At 38.6% G+C, this 19,979-nt stretch overlaps 1 protein-coding gene across 4 annotated transcripts in view; it reads right to left on the bottom strand.

The window, feature by feature from the left end:
- Positions 1 to 19,979, bottom strand: part of LOC127439049 (abnormal spindle-like microcephaly-associated protein homolog) — a 29,467-nt gene that overhangs the window by 8,455 nt on the left and 1,033 nt on the right. The window contains exons 3-24 of one of the 4 annotated variants that reach the window (XM_051695073.1): positions 16,422 to 17,913; positions 16,191 to 16,259; positions 15,547 to 15,648; positions 15,315 to 15,461; positions 14,945 to 15,181; positions 14,363 to 14,430; positions 14,140 to 14,281; positions 13,908 to 14,038; positions 13,195 to 13,370; positions 12,353 to 12,498; positions 12,152 to 12,237; positions 11,014 to 11,223; positions 10,663 to 10,867; positions 10,362 to 10,504; positions 10,019 to 10,147; positions 9,737 to 9,931; positions 7,819 to 8,786; positions 3,063 to 6,066; positions 2,796 to 2,945; positions 2,251 to 2,417; positions 1,987 to 2,146; positions 784 to 993 (exon numbers count right to left, since the gene is read on the bottom strand). In XM_051695073.1, coding sequence (XP_051551033.1) covers positions 784 to 993; positions 1,987 to 2,146; positions 2,251 to 2,417; positions 2,796 to 2,945; positions 3,063 to 6,066; positions 7,819 to 8,786; positions 9,737 to 9,931; positions 10,019 to 10,147; positions 10,362 to 10,504; positions 10,663 to 10,867; positions 11,014 to 11,223; positions 12,152 to 12,237; positions 12,353 to 12,498; positions 13,195 to 13,370; positions 13,908 to 14,038; positions 14,140 to 14,281; positions 14,363 to 14,430; positions 14,945 to 15,181; positions 15,315 to 15,461; positions 15,547 to 15,648; positions 16,191 to 16,259; positions 16,422 to 17,913 — 8,337 coding nt within the window. Of the gene's footprint in view, positions 1 to 783; positions 994 to 1,986; positions 2,147 to 2,250; positions 2,418 to 2,795; positions 2,946 to 3,062; positions 8,787 to 9,736; positions 9,932 to 10,018; positions 10,148 to 10,361; positions 10,505 to 10,662; positions 10,868 to 11,013; positions 11,224 to 12,151; positions 12,238 to 12,352; positions 12,499 to 13,194; positions 13,371 to 13,907; positions 14,039 to 14,139; positions 14,282 to 14,362; positions 14,431 to 14,944; positions 15,182 to 15,314; positions 15,462 to 15,546; positions 15,649 to 16,190; positions 16,260 to 16,421; positions 17,914 to 19,979 lie in introns of all 4 variants that reach the window. The other 3 variants (XM_051695071.1, XM_051695072.1, XM_051695070.1) reach the window with 3 other exon arrangements.

The raw sequence follows: 19,979 nt of genomic DNA on the forward strand, positions 1-19,979 counted from the left end.
ATCGACTTTTGATTTACTGTGATTTACTTTTGCATTACCTGTTTGTTTTTTTTTTTTTACATTACATTTTGCTTGAATTGTAAGAATGATATACTGACACTCGCTGATGTAAGTTACATGCAGTTCAAACCAAAGACATAAAAATGGTCTACAAAAAAGAAAATCTGTTGGGACCCGTGCATATTGTCACAAATTTAATTAAGTGATTATGATGAACTTCCTTTCAATGTTATGCTATTATGATGAAATTCAAACAAATGCATTTATAAATGTATGCTTCTATGTTCAATGCATTGTTATTTGTATGAAGAATGTTTTGTATTTGTATTAATTTTGGTTTTTGATAGATATTATACTTGTTTTCTACCGATGCCTACTCAACATAGTATATTTGAACGTATTGTTTTTTGAATGTCCACTAGGAGGTTTATCCCTCTCTGTCTTTCTATGGTAAAATGGTTAGGTTGTCCCCTTTCTTCTGATTGTCATTGGCCATGACTGTTTGTAACTATTAATTAGCCACTCTATATTTTAAATTTGCAATTTATTCATGGCTTTTAGATACCTGACAAATGTTGCATGACTGAAACATTGTATTAATAAATTGTATACTAGTCACAAGCAGCAGTATTGTGTCGAGCTTTTTTCTTATTTCTTCTTAATAAAAAATCATTTTAACATCATGAGTTATCGCCATTACATTTTCTAAATTCGACAGTAATTGGATGGTTTGGTATATACAGTATACATAAAAAAATAAAATAAAATAAAAATATTACTTACCCGTTTCCTTGTGAGCCAACCACGACATAAAGACTGCAGATAAACAGCAGCATTCCATCGTCGTCTTAGATTCTCTTTCTCGACTCTGGCTAGCTGCAAGGCTCGGAAATGCCGCTGTAGAATTATGGCAGAGGCTCTCTGCTGTTTATAGTGTAGTCTTTGGGTTAAACCTCTGAAGGCTGATTGTATCTTCACAGCAGCTTTTATTTGCTATAAAAAAAGTTTTAAAAAAAAGTCGACTGTAGGCTTAGAGTGGTGGTCTCAAAAACTAAGTAAAAAAAAAAAAAAACTTGTCTATACAGTATCTACTTATACAAAACATATTAATGGCATATTTCAATGCTAAAGTGCATTAATAATGGGGCAAATGAACTAGTTGTTTTAAAACTCGATCAAGGACTGGTTACAGGGTTCCCACATCTTTTGACCAATTAATTTCCTTGAATTTTCCATGACTGAGTCATCTGTGATTTAAAAAAAATAATTTAATTGTGATTGCACTTACAAAAGAGTCATTTCTTTTCTAACTCATGAAAATATTTTAGAGGTGGAAATATTTTATAACTAGGAAAAGATTGTCACAAAATACATTTCCAATACTTTTCCAAGTCTTCCTTTTTTTTTTTAAATTAATTTCCCTGTGGTAAAAAAACCCTGTAGTTAGCAGACTCAAAACAAATACTTGGCAATGCAATCAAGCCACACACCATAATGAATAAACAGAGGTTATCAAGCATCGGACAATAACCCCTGAATGAACTAATGGACTTATCTACAAAAGTTATAGGCATATCAGAACACCATGTGGCTCAGCAAACTTTAGTTAGACTTTAGTTAGTGTTTATTTAACATCATTGCACAAGCCCATGATGTTATTCAGACTGGAGAAAACAATTGCGGGACATTTCTGGGCACAATGCACAATTGCCCTACATCCAATTTTAAGCTAAAGTGTGTAATATTTTTAATGTTAAAATACTTTCTTAGAGTAATATACAGAGACTAATTTAGACCTTAGTCAGGGTAGATGCCATATGTAATATTTTGTGAATTAAAACAAGGCTGAGGGACACAGTCTGGTATAGGAAGGACTATCTGTTAGTCCAAACAATAGAAGTTGGGGGACAATTTGGAAATATACTGCAGAAATATACTGCAAATTCCTGTATGATACATGTTTATTATCACAAAGAGGAAAATTACCTTTTGAATGGAATATCTAACCCTTGAGCCTCTCCATAATGCCTGGATACATATAACAGACTTTCTATACGTCATGAAGTCAGCTCGCAGTTTCCTGGCGATCAGAGTTTCCCTCCATCTTTGTTGAATGATCCGGACACTGTGCTGAATGGCTTGAAATCTTGGATTGGAGGACAAATAGTCATACTGTGACTACAATCAGTTAATGAGTGGCAAACAAAACTTAAAACAAAAAGGAAACCACAAAAATATACTTTTGTTTACCTTGAACGTTGGTGTCTTGTTTGAATACATCGTCTAATGGTTGCAATAGCAGCCTGTTTTAATATGTACCTTTGCCTAGCTTGGCGTCCTCTGAACCAGGCCTGAATTTTCCAGGCAGCTTGTGTTTGCACAGCATGTTGTCTTGTTTGATAAGCACGAAATGCTGTCTAAAGTTAACCAGAGATAAACCAAACATGAAATTCAAATATACACACTTAAATTAAAAAATAAATCTAAAACAGGAATAGAAAAATAGAGTGCATGTGGGGGGGGAAAGCAGACACTTAAGACTAGGTTTTAAAAACTCTGTTCCAGAAAAAAAAAAAAAAAAGTCACCATATTTTAGGAATTTTAGCAAAGGAATCATCATTGTTGGGGGTCCTTGGTATTAAACTGTTTGAAAACTCCTGCTTTAAAAGTATTCCTTGTAGGTTAATCCTATAAGATTAGTTTAGAAATAAGGGATAATTCGATCTTTATAAAGCCCTGTACTGCGAATATCATTAAAAAAAAATATTCAGATGCCTGAAAAGTTGTGGCCTTACTTGTATCAAAACAGAAGACCTTCGCAGTTGTAGGAACTGTGCACGCTCTCTCTGACAGATTTGGAAAGCTCTATAATGCTTCTGTATAACGCAAACAGATTCCTTCAGTTGCTGAAACTTGCGTCTCTCAATCACTCCTCGATACTGTGCCTGTTTGAGGGGAAGAGAAGAACAGTTTGACCTAGCCAGTTTACCTAGAGAAAGCAGAAGGCATTACGTAGAATTTCCAGAGCTAACGACAAGGCAATACAAATGCATGGTGATCACCTGAATTATGATGGCACTTGTCCTCAATCTTTGAAATCTTCTGTACTCAATGCTTCCACGCACTCTGGCCTGTAGGATCTTTATGCTTTGGATTTTCTTCAGGTAACGGCATCTCTGCTCTATTGTTGCCCTATGAGCTCTGTAATGCTTCTGCAGAGTAACAGCTGCAGCCTGCCATCTGTGGTATCTTTTTTGGGCCGCAAACATTCTGTAATGTGCTTGCAGCTTCACAACACTTGAGCGAAGTGTCATGTAGTGCTTGCGGTGTACATGCATGCACAACACAGACTGAATCTTGATTGCAGCGCGCCTCCGTTTTGCAAGCCTCCTCGCCAGCATTCCACGCAAGGCAGATTGCAAGGTGAGCGTAGCTTGCCGAAGAGCTACAAATCCATTCCGTTCTTTCAGGATGAGTTTAAGCGATCTATACCAATTCTGGATAAGCACTGCACTTTCTTGCATCTTAGCATGCGAAACTCTGGTGCGGTGACCTCTGTACACAGACTGAATCACAATTGCTGCAGCCTTTTCTTTCAGGAAACGCTGTCGTTGGACAGACATCCTCAGGTAGGACTGGATGGTTCTTACAGCTTTTGTTCGTCTGGCACATTCTCTTCCTTTCATGCCTCTGAAAGACTTCTGTAGGCATATTACGGCATTCCTCACCTGTTGGTATCTCTGCACTTGCTCGTCTCGGAGTTTCAAAGCTCTGAACCTCTGCTGGAGAACCCTGGCCGCCCAGGACTGTCTGTTGAATGCAGACCTTTGCTGGTGCATTCGGAATGCAGCTTGTATGATAATGGACGCTTTGTGCATTTCCTCTAATCGTCTCCTGGCAGAGAGTCCTCTAAAAGCTGCCTGAATGACTATGATAGACCTTCTCAACCGTAGATAGTTCTCCCGATCTGCTCTAGCCTGGATGTATGACCTGTAATGGATCTGGATAATGATAGCGGACAATCTCATGGCCTGGTACTTAACCATCACTTTGTGTTTTCTAAAATAAGACTGAATCAAGACAGCTGCCTGATGCTGAAGTAGTAGAGTCCTCCTAACATTATAACCTCTATACCATGCTTGCATAAGAAGTGCACCATGGCGCATTTCCAGAAAGTGCTTTCTTTGCTGTCTGGCACGATATCTTTGCTGAATAGCAATGGCAGCATTTTTCAGGGCTAAATAACGCTTACGAGCACTACAACCCCTAAAAGTTGTCTGGATGACGGTGGCACTATGATGCAATTGCTTCAAAGTCTGTCGGAACTTCATGCCACGATATGCTGCTTGTAGAACCACAGCAGCATTCTTCTTTTCTTTCAATGCTGCCATCTCTTGCCTCATTATTTTGTTAGCTCTGAAACGCAGTTGAACAACTTTAACTGCCCACCAAAGTCTCTTGAAGCGCACCTTGAGGATGTGCTTTCTAACATGGGACTGAATGATTGTTGCAGCCTCACGTTCTTTGCAGACCTGTTGGTGGACCTTCATTCCTTTGAAAGCTGCCTGGATTACAACAATAGCGTGCCGTTTAGCAACATAATCTCTCCGATCTTGTTTTGCTACCAAAATGGATCGATAGCGCCTTTGACAGAATTCAACAGCGGCTCGGATGGACAAAAAGCACTTCCTTTCTTTGTAGGCAAGGTACTTCCTTTGAATGACTGTGGCAGCAAAATGCATTTTAGCAATATCACGCCGTGTACGATTTCCTCTGTAAACAGCCTGAATTACTGTTGCACTACGCCGCAGCTGCAAAAAGTTCTCCCTTGCCTCTCTTCTGAGTAGATAGCACCTGTATTGTCTCTGTATGACCATTGCAGCTAGTCTCATGGCTTGGAATGTCACTCTAGTTCTATACATTTGGTATTGTGCCTGAATCACAGTGGCCGCTTTATGTCTTTTATTGATCTCATTTCTTATCTTCTTTCCTCGATACACAGACTGCAAAGTGATGGCAGCTGCTCGCAAGCAGCAATACCTTTTACGTTGTTGCCTTGCACTTAAAGCTGCTCTGTACCGTTCCTGAATACGGATGGTGGCACTTCTGAGAGAAAGGAAATCACGGCGTTGTTTATACACTCTGTAGGTCTTCTGGATAATTATTGCAGATTTGTGCTTTTCTGCAATCTGCTTCCTAACCATCATTCCACGGAAAGCTGACTGGATACACAGTGAAGAAGTTTTCATAGCTGCATATTGTTTCATGGCAGCATTTTTTGTCGCGATTGCCCTGAATCGCTGTTGTAAAACCAGTGTGGCCCACTGCTGTCTTCTGTACTTTTTGAGTTGGGAACGCCCTCTGAAATTTGCCTGAATCACTGTTGCAGCTTGGTGCGTTTTTCGCAAATGATTTCGAACTTCCATTCCCCTGAATGCTGACTGAATTACTACAGCAGCATTTTTCATCCGCGAGTATGTAGCTTGCATGCATTTTCCAATTCTGTATGCTCTGTATCTTTGCTGTATAACAATAGCTGCAAACTTTGCTGCAAGAAAGGCAATGCGTACTTTATGCATTCTGAACTGAGCTTGAATGTTAGTAGCAGCACGTTTTTGAGCTAAGAACCTCTGTCGGTTACTATAAGCTCTCAACACTGACTGAATCAAAGTGGCTGCTTTGTGCTTCTTCTGCAGCTCTTGCCGCACTCTCATGCCACGATAAGCACTCTGAAGCACAACAGCTGCATTTTTCATCTGCAAGTATGTAGCTTGCACGTATTTTCCAATTCTGTATGCTCTGTATCTTTGCTGTATAACGATAGCTGCAAACTTTGCCGCAAGAAAGGCAATGCGTACTTTATGCATTCGGAACTGAGCTTGAATGTTAGTAGCAGCTTGATGCTCACGTCTTAGATTTCGTCTGACTTTGGAGCCACGGTATATGGCCTGGAGCCTTACAGTGGCCTGCCTCAAGTGAATGAAATGGTCTCTTTGACACTGTCCAAGTGCAAAAGCCCGATAGCTTCGTTGAATGGTAATAGCAGCACTTTTTTGAGCAAAGTACCTCCGCCTGCAACTATACGCTCTCACCACTGACTGAATCAAAGTGGCTGCTTTGTTCTTCTTCTGCAGCTCTTGTCGTAATCTCTTGCCACGATAAGCACTCTGAAGCACAACAGCTGCATTTTTCATCCGCGAGTATGTAGCTTGCATGCATTTTCCAATTCTGTATGCTCTGTATTGTTGCTGTATAATGATAGCTGCACACTTTGCCGCAAGAAAGGCCACGCGTACTTTATGCATTCGGAACTGAGCTTGAACGATAGTAGCAGCTTGATGCTCACGTCTTAGATTTCGTCTCACTTTGGAGCCACGGTATATGGCCTGGAGCATTACAGTGGCCTGCCTCAAGTGAATGAAATGGTCTCTTTGACATTGTCCAAGTGCAAAAGACCGATAGCTTCGTTGAATGACAATAGCAGCACGTTTTTGAGCTAAGAACCTCTGTCGGTTACTATAAGCTCTCAGCACTGACTGAATCAAAGTGGCTGCTTTGTTCTTCTTCTGCAGCTCTTGCCGTAATCTCTTGCCACGATAAGCACTCTGAAGCACAACGGCTGCATTTTTCATCTGCATGTATGTAGCTTGCGTGCATTTTCCAATTCTGTATGCTCTGTACCTTTGCTGTATAACGATAGCTGCAAACTTTGCTGCAAGAAAGGCAATGCGTACTTTATGCATTCGGAACTGAGCTTGAATGTTAGTAGCAGCTTGATGCTCACGTCTTAGATTTCGTCTCACTTTGGAGCCACGGTATATGGCCTGGAGCGTTACAGTGGCCTGCCTCAAGTGAATGAAATGGTCTCTTTGACACTGTCCAAGCGCAAAAGCCCGATAGCTTCGTTGAATGGTAATAGCAGCACTTTTTTGAGCAAAGTACCTCTGCCTGCAACTATACGCTCTCACCGCTGACTGAATCAAAGTGGCTGCTTTGTTCTTCTTCTGCAGCTCTTGTCGTAATCTCTTGCCACGATAAGCACTCTGAAGCACAACGGTTGCATTTTTCATCCGCAAGTATGTAGCTTGCATGCATTTTCCAATTCTGTATGCTCTGTATTGTTGCTGTATAACGATAGCTGCAAACTTTGCCGCAAGAAAGGCCACGCGTACTTTATGCATTCGGAACTGAGCTTGAATGATAGTAGCAGCTTGATGCTCACGTCTTAGATTTCGTCTCACTTTGGAGCCACGGTATATGGCCTGGAGCATTACAGTGGCCTGCCTCAAGTGAATGAAATGGTCTCTTTGACACTGTCCAAGTGCAAAAGACCGATAACTTTGTTGAATGACAATAGCAGCACGTTTTTGAGCTAAGAACCTCTGTCGGTTACTATAAGCTCTCAGCACTGACTGAATCAAAGTGGCTGCTTTGTTCTTCTTCTGCAGCTCTTGTCGTGATCTCTTACCACGATAAGCACTCTGAAGCACAACGGCTGCATTTTTCATCTGCATGTATGTAGCTTGCGTGCATTTTCCAATTCTGTATGCTCTGTATTGTTGCTGTATAACGATAGCTGCACACTTTGCAGCAAGAAAGGCCACGCGTACTTTATGCATTCGGAACTGAGCTTGAATGATAGTAGCAGCTTGATGCTCACGTCTTAGATTTCGTCTCACTTTGGAGCCACGGTATATGGCCTGGAGTGTTACAGTGGCCTGCCTCAAGTGGATGAAATGGTCTCTTTGACACTGTCCAAGCGCAAAAGCCCGATAGTTTCGTTGAATGGTAATAGCAGCACTTTTTTGAGCAAAGTACCTCTGCCTGCAACTATACGCTCTCACCGCTGACTGAATCAAAGTGGCTGCTTTGTTCTTCTTCTGCAGCTCTTGTCGTAATCTCTTGCCACGATAAGCACTCTGAAGCACAATGGCCACTCTTTTAATTTCAGTGTATTCTGCGTACACTTTCTGTCCTTCTTTGAGAGCTCTGTATTGTCTTTGAATGGCTATGGCAGCCTGTTTCATTTCCAAAAACTGTGTCTGAGCCACATATCTACGATAGTGTGACTGAATGATCTTGGCGCATGTGTGGAGCTGATCGATCTTCCTCCTCTCAGCTCGTCCTCGCCACATTGCTTGGATTGTTACTGAGGCGAGTTTAAGAGCAATATACTCCTGTCTTATCTTGACTCCAAGTAATTTAGCTTTGTATCTCTGTTGTAGAATGATGGCCGATCTTTTCAAAGACATAAAGTGCCTTTGAGCCAAAAGCCTCTTGAAAGCACTTTGAATCAGAAGTGCAGCTTGCTGGCGTTGAGCAACTGTTCTGCGGACCTTCCATCCACGGACAGCTGATTGCAGAGTGGTAACTGCAGATTTAAGCTCCAGATACCTCTTTTGCTCTGATTTCCTAAGCATGCAGGCATGAAACCACCTCTGAATCAAGACTGTACTTTGCTTCATTTTAGATATCTGTTGCCTCACAAGGTAGGACCTGTATGCACTCTGAATGACTACTGAAGCATGATGCCTTTTCTTTAATGTCTCAAACTTGCGTTTTTGACAGTGACCTCTAAACCATGCTTGAATACAGATTGCTTTGCTTTTCATCTCAAGGTAATGTTTTTTACCACACTGCATTCGGTACCATGATTGAATCCGCAAGGCCGCAGTGTTTCTTTCCATCACTTTTTTTGCATGCCACTTCCGGAATGCCACTTGGATCAGAGAAGCAGCATGATTTTTCTTCAGGAGAGTTTGAATATTCCAAGCTTTGTATTTTTTCTGTTAGAGGCAAAGAAAAAAAAAAAACATGGCAAATTACATTAGCATCTTGAGGTGTATCCATAAATTCTACTTATTTTTTTTAAGTGTAGGGAAATAAGTAACCAAAGAAGTAATGCTACCAATAAATTTTTTTCCAGAGACACACGATCTGTAGTGTATTCGTTTTTATTGTAGCTTTACAAGAAACAGGCTACTTTAATTTATTTTGTGAAAATGCTGCATCGCTGTCTTTTGTCAGATTGCATTGTGCGCACAGCTTCACAGCCAAGCAACTTAAGGCAATAATCAAATGCTTTCTCTCACATGTGAGGCGCTGGAAAGTCTGATTCATTTTAGTCATTTGGTTCATTCAGACAGTTCATGTTAATTAACTGGTTAAAAAAAAAAATAATAATTTTAATAGCAAAAATAATAATAATAATAATAATAATAATAATTTTGTATCAAGATGTTTTATTGTATTTTGTGTAAATTTATCTGTTCAGGTTTAATGCTGTCACCCTCTTTGCGACTTTTGCTGTTTATTGCCAAAAAATATTAATCTGAAATAAATTATATCATCTCACTTAAAAAGATATTGTAAACTTACATAGCTTTATGAATGATTGAACATTACACTTTATACAGTATAGCTCTTTTCTAGAGTGTTAGAGCCAATCCATGGATGGGGATTATGAGGAGGCCATAATTGATAAGGCCCTAATGTGGTGAATACAGCTTTAATGTACTTAGGTACTTTCTATTAATAGATTGTAGCATAGCTAAATACTTCTTTAAGACCAACTTCATTACAGTTTAACTACTAATAAGTAGCATGCAAAGCAACAGTTTCAAAGCATCATCCCCACCACTGGTTATTTTTCAGTTTTGCTAATTTATAAATTATTCAATTTGTTTTCCATTAATAAGCAAGTTGAAGTTGTCACCTAACAAAACCTTGAATGTACCTGAATTACAGTTGCAGCTGCATTTTGAATGGCAAAATGTCTCTCTTGTTTTAGCACTCTCAACTTCTCTCGTGCAGCGTATCCTCTCCAGAAGACCTGGATCATGACAGCTGCCTTTTTCTGTCGGATCAGCCTTTTTCTCACAATGAACGTCCGCACAAGTGCCTGGATTTTACTGGCAGCCAGGTTCTTTTGCTGGGCATACAGAACATATCCAAAATAAGAAAATAATTTAACAAAGTTCTAAAAAAGCCTTAAATTATAGAACAATAGTACACTTACCTGAATAAGCTCAATGTCTTTCTGTAGCTTGTATCGTCTCCATGCGCCCTGGATGACACGGGCTGCTCTAGTATCATTGCGGAGATCCAGGAGACGAGCACAAAGGAAGGAGAGGTAACATGTGACCACCTGAAAAAAGCAACCACAATATTCATTAAAATGGTCTTATTTTTTGTATTTGGCTATTAAATTGACACAAGACAATATGTTAATATCCACAATGTCACACACATCGCCTTAAAAAAAGACAAGCCTTGGTAGTTTTAAACAACCACAAAAGTTTGATCTACACGCATGTCCTGTTCCTAATCCAACACATGAAAGGGGATAAAAATTATTTGACCTTTTCATTTGGGATTGTGTTGGACATATCCTCTGGATTTATCATGGCAGGGACTCCTCCAAGAAAAGAAACAGCACTGTTCACTAAATGAAAATTATTTCTTTCATTCTCAAGAAGCTCTCTGAAGTCCACTGACAGGGATTCTGAACCAAACACAAAAAGCACACAGTTCTAAGATATTTACAGTATTAAAATGAACAAAATACCACAATATAAATAAATAATAATAAAATAAATTGTAGGATGTAACAGGCATTTAAAAAAAAAAAAAAAAAAAAAAATCTTTTTAAAAAACCATTACCAGCTTGCATCGTGTGCAAGATATCAAAGGAGCTGTCAGAGTCGCTAGAGGAGTAATTAAGCTCCACTCTGCCGCGATGACCACATTCTATGGTCTGTGTCGTTCTCTGTTGAATTTCCGCAGCAGGGAGGTGACCGGGGTGGTAATGATGAATGAGGTAGCAAAGAATACGACCATCTGAGAATGACACTGTAAAGTTTTCAGCCTGCAGAAGAATGGGGCAAGAAGATAAGGTACTGATGAGAATTATAGAATAATCATGCATGTCACACCAAGAAAATTTATTATATCACTGTTGCAATGTGTCAAATGTGGCATTTTTGAGAAAACTGTTTTTGTAATGTGCCTCACCTTTAAATCGTAGAACTCACAAACAGCATTGACCCAGTCCAACAGCAGTGTTACTTTCTGGCTGGGATGTTCAAAAGGTTGTCTGGCCTTCATTCTCGACACAACACATTTGTTAGCCATTAGTGAGGCCAACTTCTGTTTTGTTCTCCAGGTTTTCCGAAGGAAACTGATTTCCTCTTTGAGCTTATTCTCATCAAGAAGCACTTCCACCTATGAAATTAGAAGTAGACTAAAATTTAACATCAACACATACAATTACACATGGAGTTTCAAAACAACCATACTGATATAAAATGTCAGAATGTAAAAAAAAAAAAAAAAAGGATCTGTATGCATGATTTTCTTTCTTCTGCAGAACACAAATGAAGATTTTTAGAAGAATATTTCAGCTCTGTAGGTCCACTCAATGCAAGTGAATGGTGGCCAGAATTTTGAAGCTCCAAAATCCACTTGAAAGCAGCATAAAAGTAATCCATACGACTCCAGTGGTTAAATCCATGTCTTCAGAAGTAATATGATAGGATGACAGAACATACTCAAGTCCTTTTTTTACTATAAATGTCCACTTTCACATTCTTTTGTTTTTTAGCAATTCACATTCTTCATGCATGTCACCACCTACTGGGTAGGGAGCAGAATTTATAGTAAAAAAAAGGCTTAAAAATGTATCCACTTCTGAAGACGTGGATTTTGCCACTGAAGTCTTGTGGATTACTATTAAGCTGCCTTTATGTGCATTTTGAGCTTCAACATTTTGGTCACCATTCACTTGCATTGTATGGACCAACATAGCTAGTTTGTGTTCAGCAGAAGAAAGAAAGTCATACACATCTGGGATGGCATGAGGGCGAGTAAATGATGAGAGAAGTTTGAGATTTTTTGGGTGAACTATTCCTTTAAATAAATACACCATACATAATTCTAAATTTCACTGCTTGGAGTAACTAAAAGTCTCTTTTGTAATTTAGGCTTCATTCAACAGTGGTTACATCAGTTTATGGTCCATATTTTCCATATAGAATGGCAGACACAGCTCTGGTCAATTCTAGGGATAGGTATTAAGGGGAACTATAATAAAAAGAGGGAGCTCACACCGTAGCCTCTCATCCCACCTCGAGAAGTTGAGGTGTGAACATACCTGGAAGGTGAAGATGATTTTCCACAGAAGGTTCAGGGTCTTTTCCCTGTGTCCATCCACAATGTCTCTGGAGTCAATGGTCGTTCCTTGAAGGCATTGAAGAAAAATATAATACTCATTTTGGAGTTCATTATTGATGAAGAATTCTAGCCATTTATTTTGCCATCAGGAAACAGTGTGTGTGAAAGATGCATCTCTCACCATGCTCATCTTTAAGGTCTACACCTTTGCTTTTCAGCACCTGCAGTGCAACTTCAACATTGTGCACCTTCTGCAGGCGGCTAATAGCAGGTATCCGGAGCTTTCTAGACAAAGTCCAGTCCAGTGTGAAGAGCTCCATGACACGCCTGAAAATAATTTAGCAACATTTAGTGAAGAAGTCATAAATGATGTCATTCCAAACCTCACTGCTTTTGGGTCCATGGAACACAAAATGAGAATTTAAGTATTTAATAGCCCTTTACCATTTAACAGTCAAGCTCCAAAAAGGGCAAACAAATAAATAAAATAAATTCACCATAAAAGTAGTCAATGCGACTTACGCACTATATTTTAAGTCTTCTGAAGCCATATAATTGCTTTGTATGAAGAACGGACTGAAAATTATGCTAATATACACTTTTCTTTTCTGCTGTAGTAAATGATGAGAGAATTTTCATTTTTGGGTGAACTATTTCTTTAAACTTTGGTCTTAATATATCGCTTCAGAAGGTCCTATGGTGTGTTTTTTTTTTTTGTCCTATTTGGAGCTTTATAGATGTTGTCGTTATGAACTATATCATACAACTATGTAGACAGATTCTTCAAAATCTCCCTTTGTGATCCACTGAATACAGCATACAGAATTGGAATGACATGAGGGCCGGTAAATAAATATTGGCCATTTCCATTTTGTATTCCCTTTCAGCCAAAATGTTTTCACTTTCAGTGAGCTTTTCAAAGGGCAAATATAAATACTGGCCTGGACAGCAACAGCCATGATATATGAACAACAAACATGTAATGAAATGAAAAAGTGAGAACTTTTTTCAAATCCAACATACACCAAACGAATGCCACATCTCAAGTCAACAGCAAGATTCTTCACTGCAAAGTTGAACTCATCCAAAGGTGTCTGAACGTGGGACACCGCTAAGCCCAGGTGGCTGACGTGACGTGACAAAATCCCTTCACCACTGAGGAAGTTTCGTGAGAAAGCCAGGAGCAGATCTTTACTTGACTAATAGGAAGAAAATAGAATAATTATTCCTCCATTTGCACTTTAGAATAGTGGATCTCAACGAGTGGGTCATGACCAAAAATGGGTTGCAGATCTGTTCTGATAAATAATAAAATGCAACTAACCAGGACAGCAAAATAAAGGAGGCTTATAAACTTTTAAAAGGGAGGAGAAAATACTTCCAATATCTACATAAATTCATCTGTCACTTGGTAGAAGCAAGCCAAAATTAGGCAGATGCCAACATGAACAGTTTGCGTGACATTCCTTCATCCTCAAAGTATGAACAAATGACTAAAGTAAAAAGAAAATGTCACAAAATCCATTTAATACGAGTTACTTTTGGTAGTGATGCTGGGTCCCACTTTATTTCCAACGCAAAATGTGTCATTAAGCAAAACCAGTTAAGAACCACTAGATTAGATAAACCCCACAGTAGATGGTTACTTCATTTGCGTTCCCAGAAGTTTTAAACTGCCTTTATTCAACATGGTTTAAATTACAAACATGCATGCACTGCAAAGAATAAAACCGCACCTTAAATTCAGCATCCATGCAGAACAAACAAGGATCATGCTCAATCAGTCTGGACTCTTTGGCTTTATCCAGAAAGCAGACCAGCAGAATAAGTTTCTTTAGAGTGAAGCGAGAAAGCGCCTCCTCATGGCCTAAAGAGGAGAAAAAGCATCTTGTGATTTTGGTGTGTCTGTTATTATAACCTAAAAAAAAACGTAGGACAACAAAAAAATTAATAAAAATTTAATTGTACCATCTCTGTACAAATGGGGAACTTTAGGGTGTCTGAACTCTGCGGCTATGTCTGGATTCCAGAGCAGACGTCCAAGAATGAACATGGCCAGTCCCATAACATCACTGTTGCTTTCAAGTGATATCAGCTCTCCATAGATTGTCTGAAACAAGCGGGTTTGGATCAGATGAGGCGAACATCACATCTGAAATCTCCATGTAGGAGTGCATCAAAAAATAAATACCTCAAGTCCGATTCGTAACCAAAGTGGATTGTATGATACAAGCCAATTGAGAACTTTTTGACGCTCACCTAAAAAATGAGAATGAAGTAAATGGAAGAAAAAGAAGGTTAGCCAGTAAGAGTTGGAAATATGGGCGAATCGCTCGTGTAACCTGTCAAGAATATGTCCAGGTCACATTTCACCATATAATCAAAATAAGAAACAAATATTTTGCTTAAAAATTAAGCCTGTTTTAGAACATTTAGGATTTTGTTTTTGCACTGTAACACTATTTTAATCGGTGCGAGTGCCAGTAGTTTCTTTTTGCAAGTTGTTTATAATTGGAGGACAGCAGCCTCTAAAGGTGAAGTAAAAACAATGCCTGACAACTCGTGGGGATTGACAATCATTGACAATATTCATCCATAACTGTATCCTCACTTCAATGCATATTTTGTTGTTTTGATTAGACATGCCCACCCCCACCTTACAAAATGGAAATTTTGACTTTCAGTCTAACAATATGATGTTCAAAGAGATTCTATATTCATCCTAAAAGCAAGTAATTGCACCACAAAGCTTGTTGAAAATCAGCTCTTATACCTATGTCCTTCCAGAGATGCCGGTCCTTCCGCACAAGAAGCCTCTTGGCTTCGACCTCAAGTTCCAGTCTCTGGATGGCCTTCACCATGGTGTCTGATGTGAAAAGCTTGCAAGCTGCTCTCCGTAGACGGTTTAGTCTCTGACGGGCTGTGTATGTTCTAAAAGACATCTCCTCCTTTGTTGGTGCCTTGGGGATGTTGAATTTTTCATTTCCCATAGTTAAGGACAAAGCATTAACTAAGAAAAACAAAACATTTGTTATAATACAGTACTAATAATTCCATCTATAAGTTATAGCTAAAAAATACAATTAAATAAACTTAAAAGGAATCGTTCACAAACAGGCAAATCTGAACTAAAAAGTGCTCACCTTTGGTAACTTCAGTAGCAACTTTGAAGTCATCAGGAGTGAGAACATAATTCATCCACCAGGTGAAGCCCGTTTCCTGCTTCTCAATCCATCGTTCATCATAAAACATGTTCTTTGCAGCAAATGGCATTGGATGCCTTGGTATGGCTGTCAGTATGGTATAAGTTAGGTAACTTGGCTATTTGAAATGTATCTGATACAAAAATATACAAACGCTACTATAAAAATATACCTGTCTGGGTTGGTTTCATAAAGGTCAGTTTGGCCTGCGCCACAGCCACTATCTTTGCAGGCTTTCGGGTCGAGTTACTGAGTGACTTCACAGATGGACCGTCTACATCAGACAAATACATAGATTAAAACATACAGTACATGAACTATACTGTATCGCATTATAGAATGTCATGACATTCATACATTTTAATCGTGGCTAAAGCATCCAAAAGCGACCGAATACTTTATGGCAGTGGTTCTTAACCTTTTTGACTCCAAGGCCCCCCCATTGTCAGAAAATATTCGAAGGCCCACCATTTAGGTTATTAGATATTTATATTATAAGATATTTTCTTAAAACTTGTGATTCCAGAACTGTATATTCTTCATAAAAAGCAAGCTGTTGAAGGGAGTAATTACATTGACCATTTTCAGTAAGTTCAATTATAATAACTATATAAACATTATAATAATCTATCATATTTTAAATAATTTTAAGAGATCTTGAGGCCCCCTAGGAAGTGTGCTGAGGCCCCTTGGTGGGTCCCGACCCCCTGGTTGAGAACCACTGCACTATCTAGACATGCAATTCAAAAATTTTATTCAAATACATGCAATGCTATTCTGAAAAATGTAAAATGGAAGAATGCAATGTTTTCTTACCATTTGGAATGGTATTTGGACATGATGTCTTAGGTGGAGGTTTTGTGAACTTTCTTGAGCTTGGTGGAGCTTGAAAATAAAAATAAGGGAATATATTAGAACTTTACTTTCTGTACAGGTCATTCTCAACATGGAGAACATCCAAAGGATATATTTAATGATATGCACTGAACATATGCAATAGGTCATCTAAACACTTTGTGATACGCACAATGAGTATACTGTACTTACCTATAGGTTTTCGATGTTGCTGTCCAGACGTAGACTTTGAAGTGAACGTTTTCTTTCGGCTCGCCTTCTTAGGCTCTGTTGCATGTGCCTGGGCACGGCACTTTTTTGCTTGGAAAGTTGATGTGTCTTCGGAGTGATCTCTCAAAAATTCATCACTTTTTCTTTTTTTACTCGGCACTAATGTCTTGCAATGCACAGGAAACTGATCCAAACAAAGACCTGAAGGCACTTTGTCAGAGACTTTATCCATTGCCAATTCCAGACTTGTTGTTGGAGTCTGACTAAAGCAAGGCAAAACTTCAGGCTGAGAACGTATGGGTGAAATGGATGACAAAATGTGTTCAGAACAAGGAGATAAATACAAGGTTGGCTTCTCTGTTGTAACCTGCATTAAAGTTACAGGGGTTTTGGATTCAGTGGCTACATCTGAACTCGAATCAGAGTGAATGATGGGTAGAGCAGAGATGCTCTCCGGAGAGCTTGTGTTGGATTCTGCATTACTAGGTTCCGAGAGCTCCACAGTCTTCTCTAGGAGTCTTCGCCTGGAGGTCTTCTTTTTACGCAAGGCCGGACTCTCAGAGACTTCTGCCTTGCTTTTGGTCACTGTGGTAGAATTAATAGGAACCTTCGTGGGCCTCAAATCTTCAGGCTCAATGGCATAATCCACTTTATTCAACTTGGTCACTGTAGAGGTGTTTAAAGGTAACGTCTTGAGCCAAAATTGGTCATGATTTGATTCTGTTCCTATGGCTTTGTTGGGTTTCACACAGTAAGTCAATCTCGGGTGAGGAGCTTTAACTGGTGGGGAAATGTCCACAGTGGCTCTAAATGATGTTTCACGAACAGATTCTGGATCCAGCTTTTCAAACTCAAGAGAATCAGAAAAGTCAAAGCTTGAGCATGCATTTGGAGGGCTCACTGCATGCGAAAGATTTGATCCTATAACATCGAGAGCATCTTTCACAGACAGAGATGGTTTCTCTGGTTCTTGCCGTTCATCTTGTGTACATTTTTCAATCACAGGAAGTGGACTCTGAATGCGCAATGCCAATGCATTTCTAAACCTCTCTGGGGTGCTAATAGGAGAAAGTGTTTTATTCAAAACCCTTGTGATCTCTTTGCACTCTGCTTTACGTGAACAAGGCGCATCCTTTTTATCAGGTGTACCAAGCAATTTGTCAGCTGATACTAAAACGACAACAGGCGAGTTCTTTTGTAAATGCAGATCATCAAAAGCCTCTGTTACAAAGGCCGGTTTTGAAATGTATGGAGAGGACAATGGCGTGTTCACAACGACAACATTACCGCCATTGGCAGACATTTCCTGGTTTAATGGTGACAATGGGTTTGATGTTCTACCCTTGCTGTATTGCGACTGGCGAGACACGTGAAATGTCTTGTTCGCTGCCTTTATTGACATCGAAGCCACTTTTTTTTCTTTTGAGGGTGCAGGAAACCCCCTCTTGGATTTAATTGAATCCCATAGGGTTTTCTGAAACACAGACAGATTTGTTAGCAAGCGAGAGCAGGGTCAATTGCAACACTCAAATGTATTATTGGTAATAATGTAATGCACAATACAATCAATGTGACCATATCAGGTATATGCATGTGTAATTCAATTCTCTACTGCCTCTGAAAGTAATGGACTGTTTCATTGAAAAAAACAAAACAAAAAAAACACAGAAAATAATAAAAAAAAAATACAAAAATTAGCTAGTTCAAATGACGTGTAAGTTTTTGGGTTTAGGGTTGTAATTTTATTTACAATACACAAAATCATGCATTTTAGACAGTTATCGCTTCTTCAAAAGTGGCATGCGTTTTTGGACCTGATTTGGTAGCCATTATTACAAAAACATCTGTTATGATCATGCCTGTATAACTATCAGCAGTGCTGGGCGGATTACTTGTGAATTGAAACCCAGTACGGATTACAAATTACATGACAAAAAAAATGCAATCAGTAACAATCTCATATATTACATTTTTGGGGTAATCTAATCCAATTACTTTTGGATTACTTTCAACCTAACTCTATTTTATTTTATGTCACATGCATTTGAGTAGGATAATCATTTTAACATAAAAGTACAAAGAGGAAGAAAATGTTTTACATTCTTTATTTCTAACAAAAAGAGCCTCACAAAAATAGCTCCTTGTGATATTTTTAAAAAGTGCATTAAACATTACATGAATGAAATAAACATTAAATCTAACAGCAATGACAGTGCATGGCCAAAGTATATAATTCAAAACACTGAGACTTCAAGTTCATTTTATGACCATAAAATCAACAGCAACATTGCTAGGTCAAAGCTTTCATCTAAAAACAATGTTACACATTTAACCCTTACTGCTTACTGATAGTCCATCACCTTTCCAAAGATGAAGTGCAAGATATTATCTTTTGAACAGCAATAATATTCTAAAAGAGCAGAATATTTAAAAATGGCAGAGTTCCACCGAGTCACACAAGGAACATTTGTGTCAAGTTTTATGTCAAGTTTCATGCAGTGGACTCCACCACATCAGCAGCAACAGTAGAGCAATGGGCTTTGCTGCATATTGCTGCACATTTTGCAGTTGAATTATCGTGTACCCTGCGGGCAAGATCCTTAGAGGTGGCATCCAATAGATCCTTCAAACCAGTCATTCTTAAAAATTAATTTCTCTCTATAGATCCAGTAGTTAAATGCTGAGGTTGTCCACTCCATCTTCACCTGGCTGGCTAGTAGCGAGTATCAGTTCTGAGTGCAATACACACAACCCTCCTCCCCCACCCCCGTCTTTTACGAAAACACTTGAAGACTTACCGAACATATATCAGTGGTGTGCTGATTTAGAATGACCAATGTATAAGATTAAAAAGAAAATGTAAAAAATAAAAAAAGAGAATAATTAGGATGATCAATAAATTATCAACAATTTACTGCCATTGCCTTGTTGATATGTAATCATATAATCTATGATCTAGTAACTGTAGTCCAATTAAGAGTATTTTAAAATGTAGTGTAATCCAATTACAAGTACTTGATTTTTGTAATCTGATTACATAATCAAGACTACATTTAATCCATTACTACCCAGCACTGAATGTCAGAAATGACAGTTCAGCACAAGAAGAAAATACAGAAGACATCAGTGCCAGAAATTGAGTTTTACTTTTATACGTTTTTATATTTATTATCTAAAATAATAAGAACTAGTTTAGATGTTACTTACAAGTAAAAACCGAGGGAATCATTACGGGGAACTTTTTCTTCTTGACCCCCACATTTTTAATATTGGGGGCATTTTTATCACTTATTGGAGGCATTTTTGGGTATCCAAACATACTTAACTTTTAATGTTGAAGTGAGGATGAAGGATAAAACTTAAACTACTGTTGTATTTCACTTGTGTTTTTATCCATGTAAGTGTATCAATAGGGTTTACAGTTGTAATTTCCTTTAAAAAAAAAAGTATTTTAAATCTGTATGTTCCATTGCGGCGTTTTTACATGTAGTCTGACATCATAAAGGCTTTCCTTTGAAATTGTAAGACATGTCTAGTATT

Source organism: Myxocyprinus asiaticus, chromosome 50 (assembly GCF_019703515.2).
Source record: "Myxocyprinus asiaticus isolate MX2 ecotype Aquarium Trade chromosome 50, UBuf_Myxa_2, whole genome shotgun sequence".
NCBI classification, from domain to species: Eukaryota; Metazoa; Chordata; class Actinopteri; order Cypriniformes; family Catostomidae; genus Myxocyprinus; species Myxocyprinus asiaticus.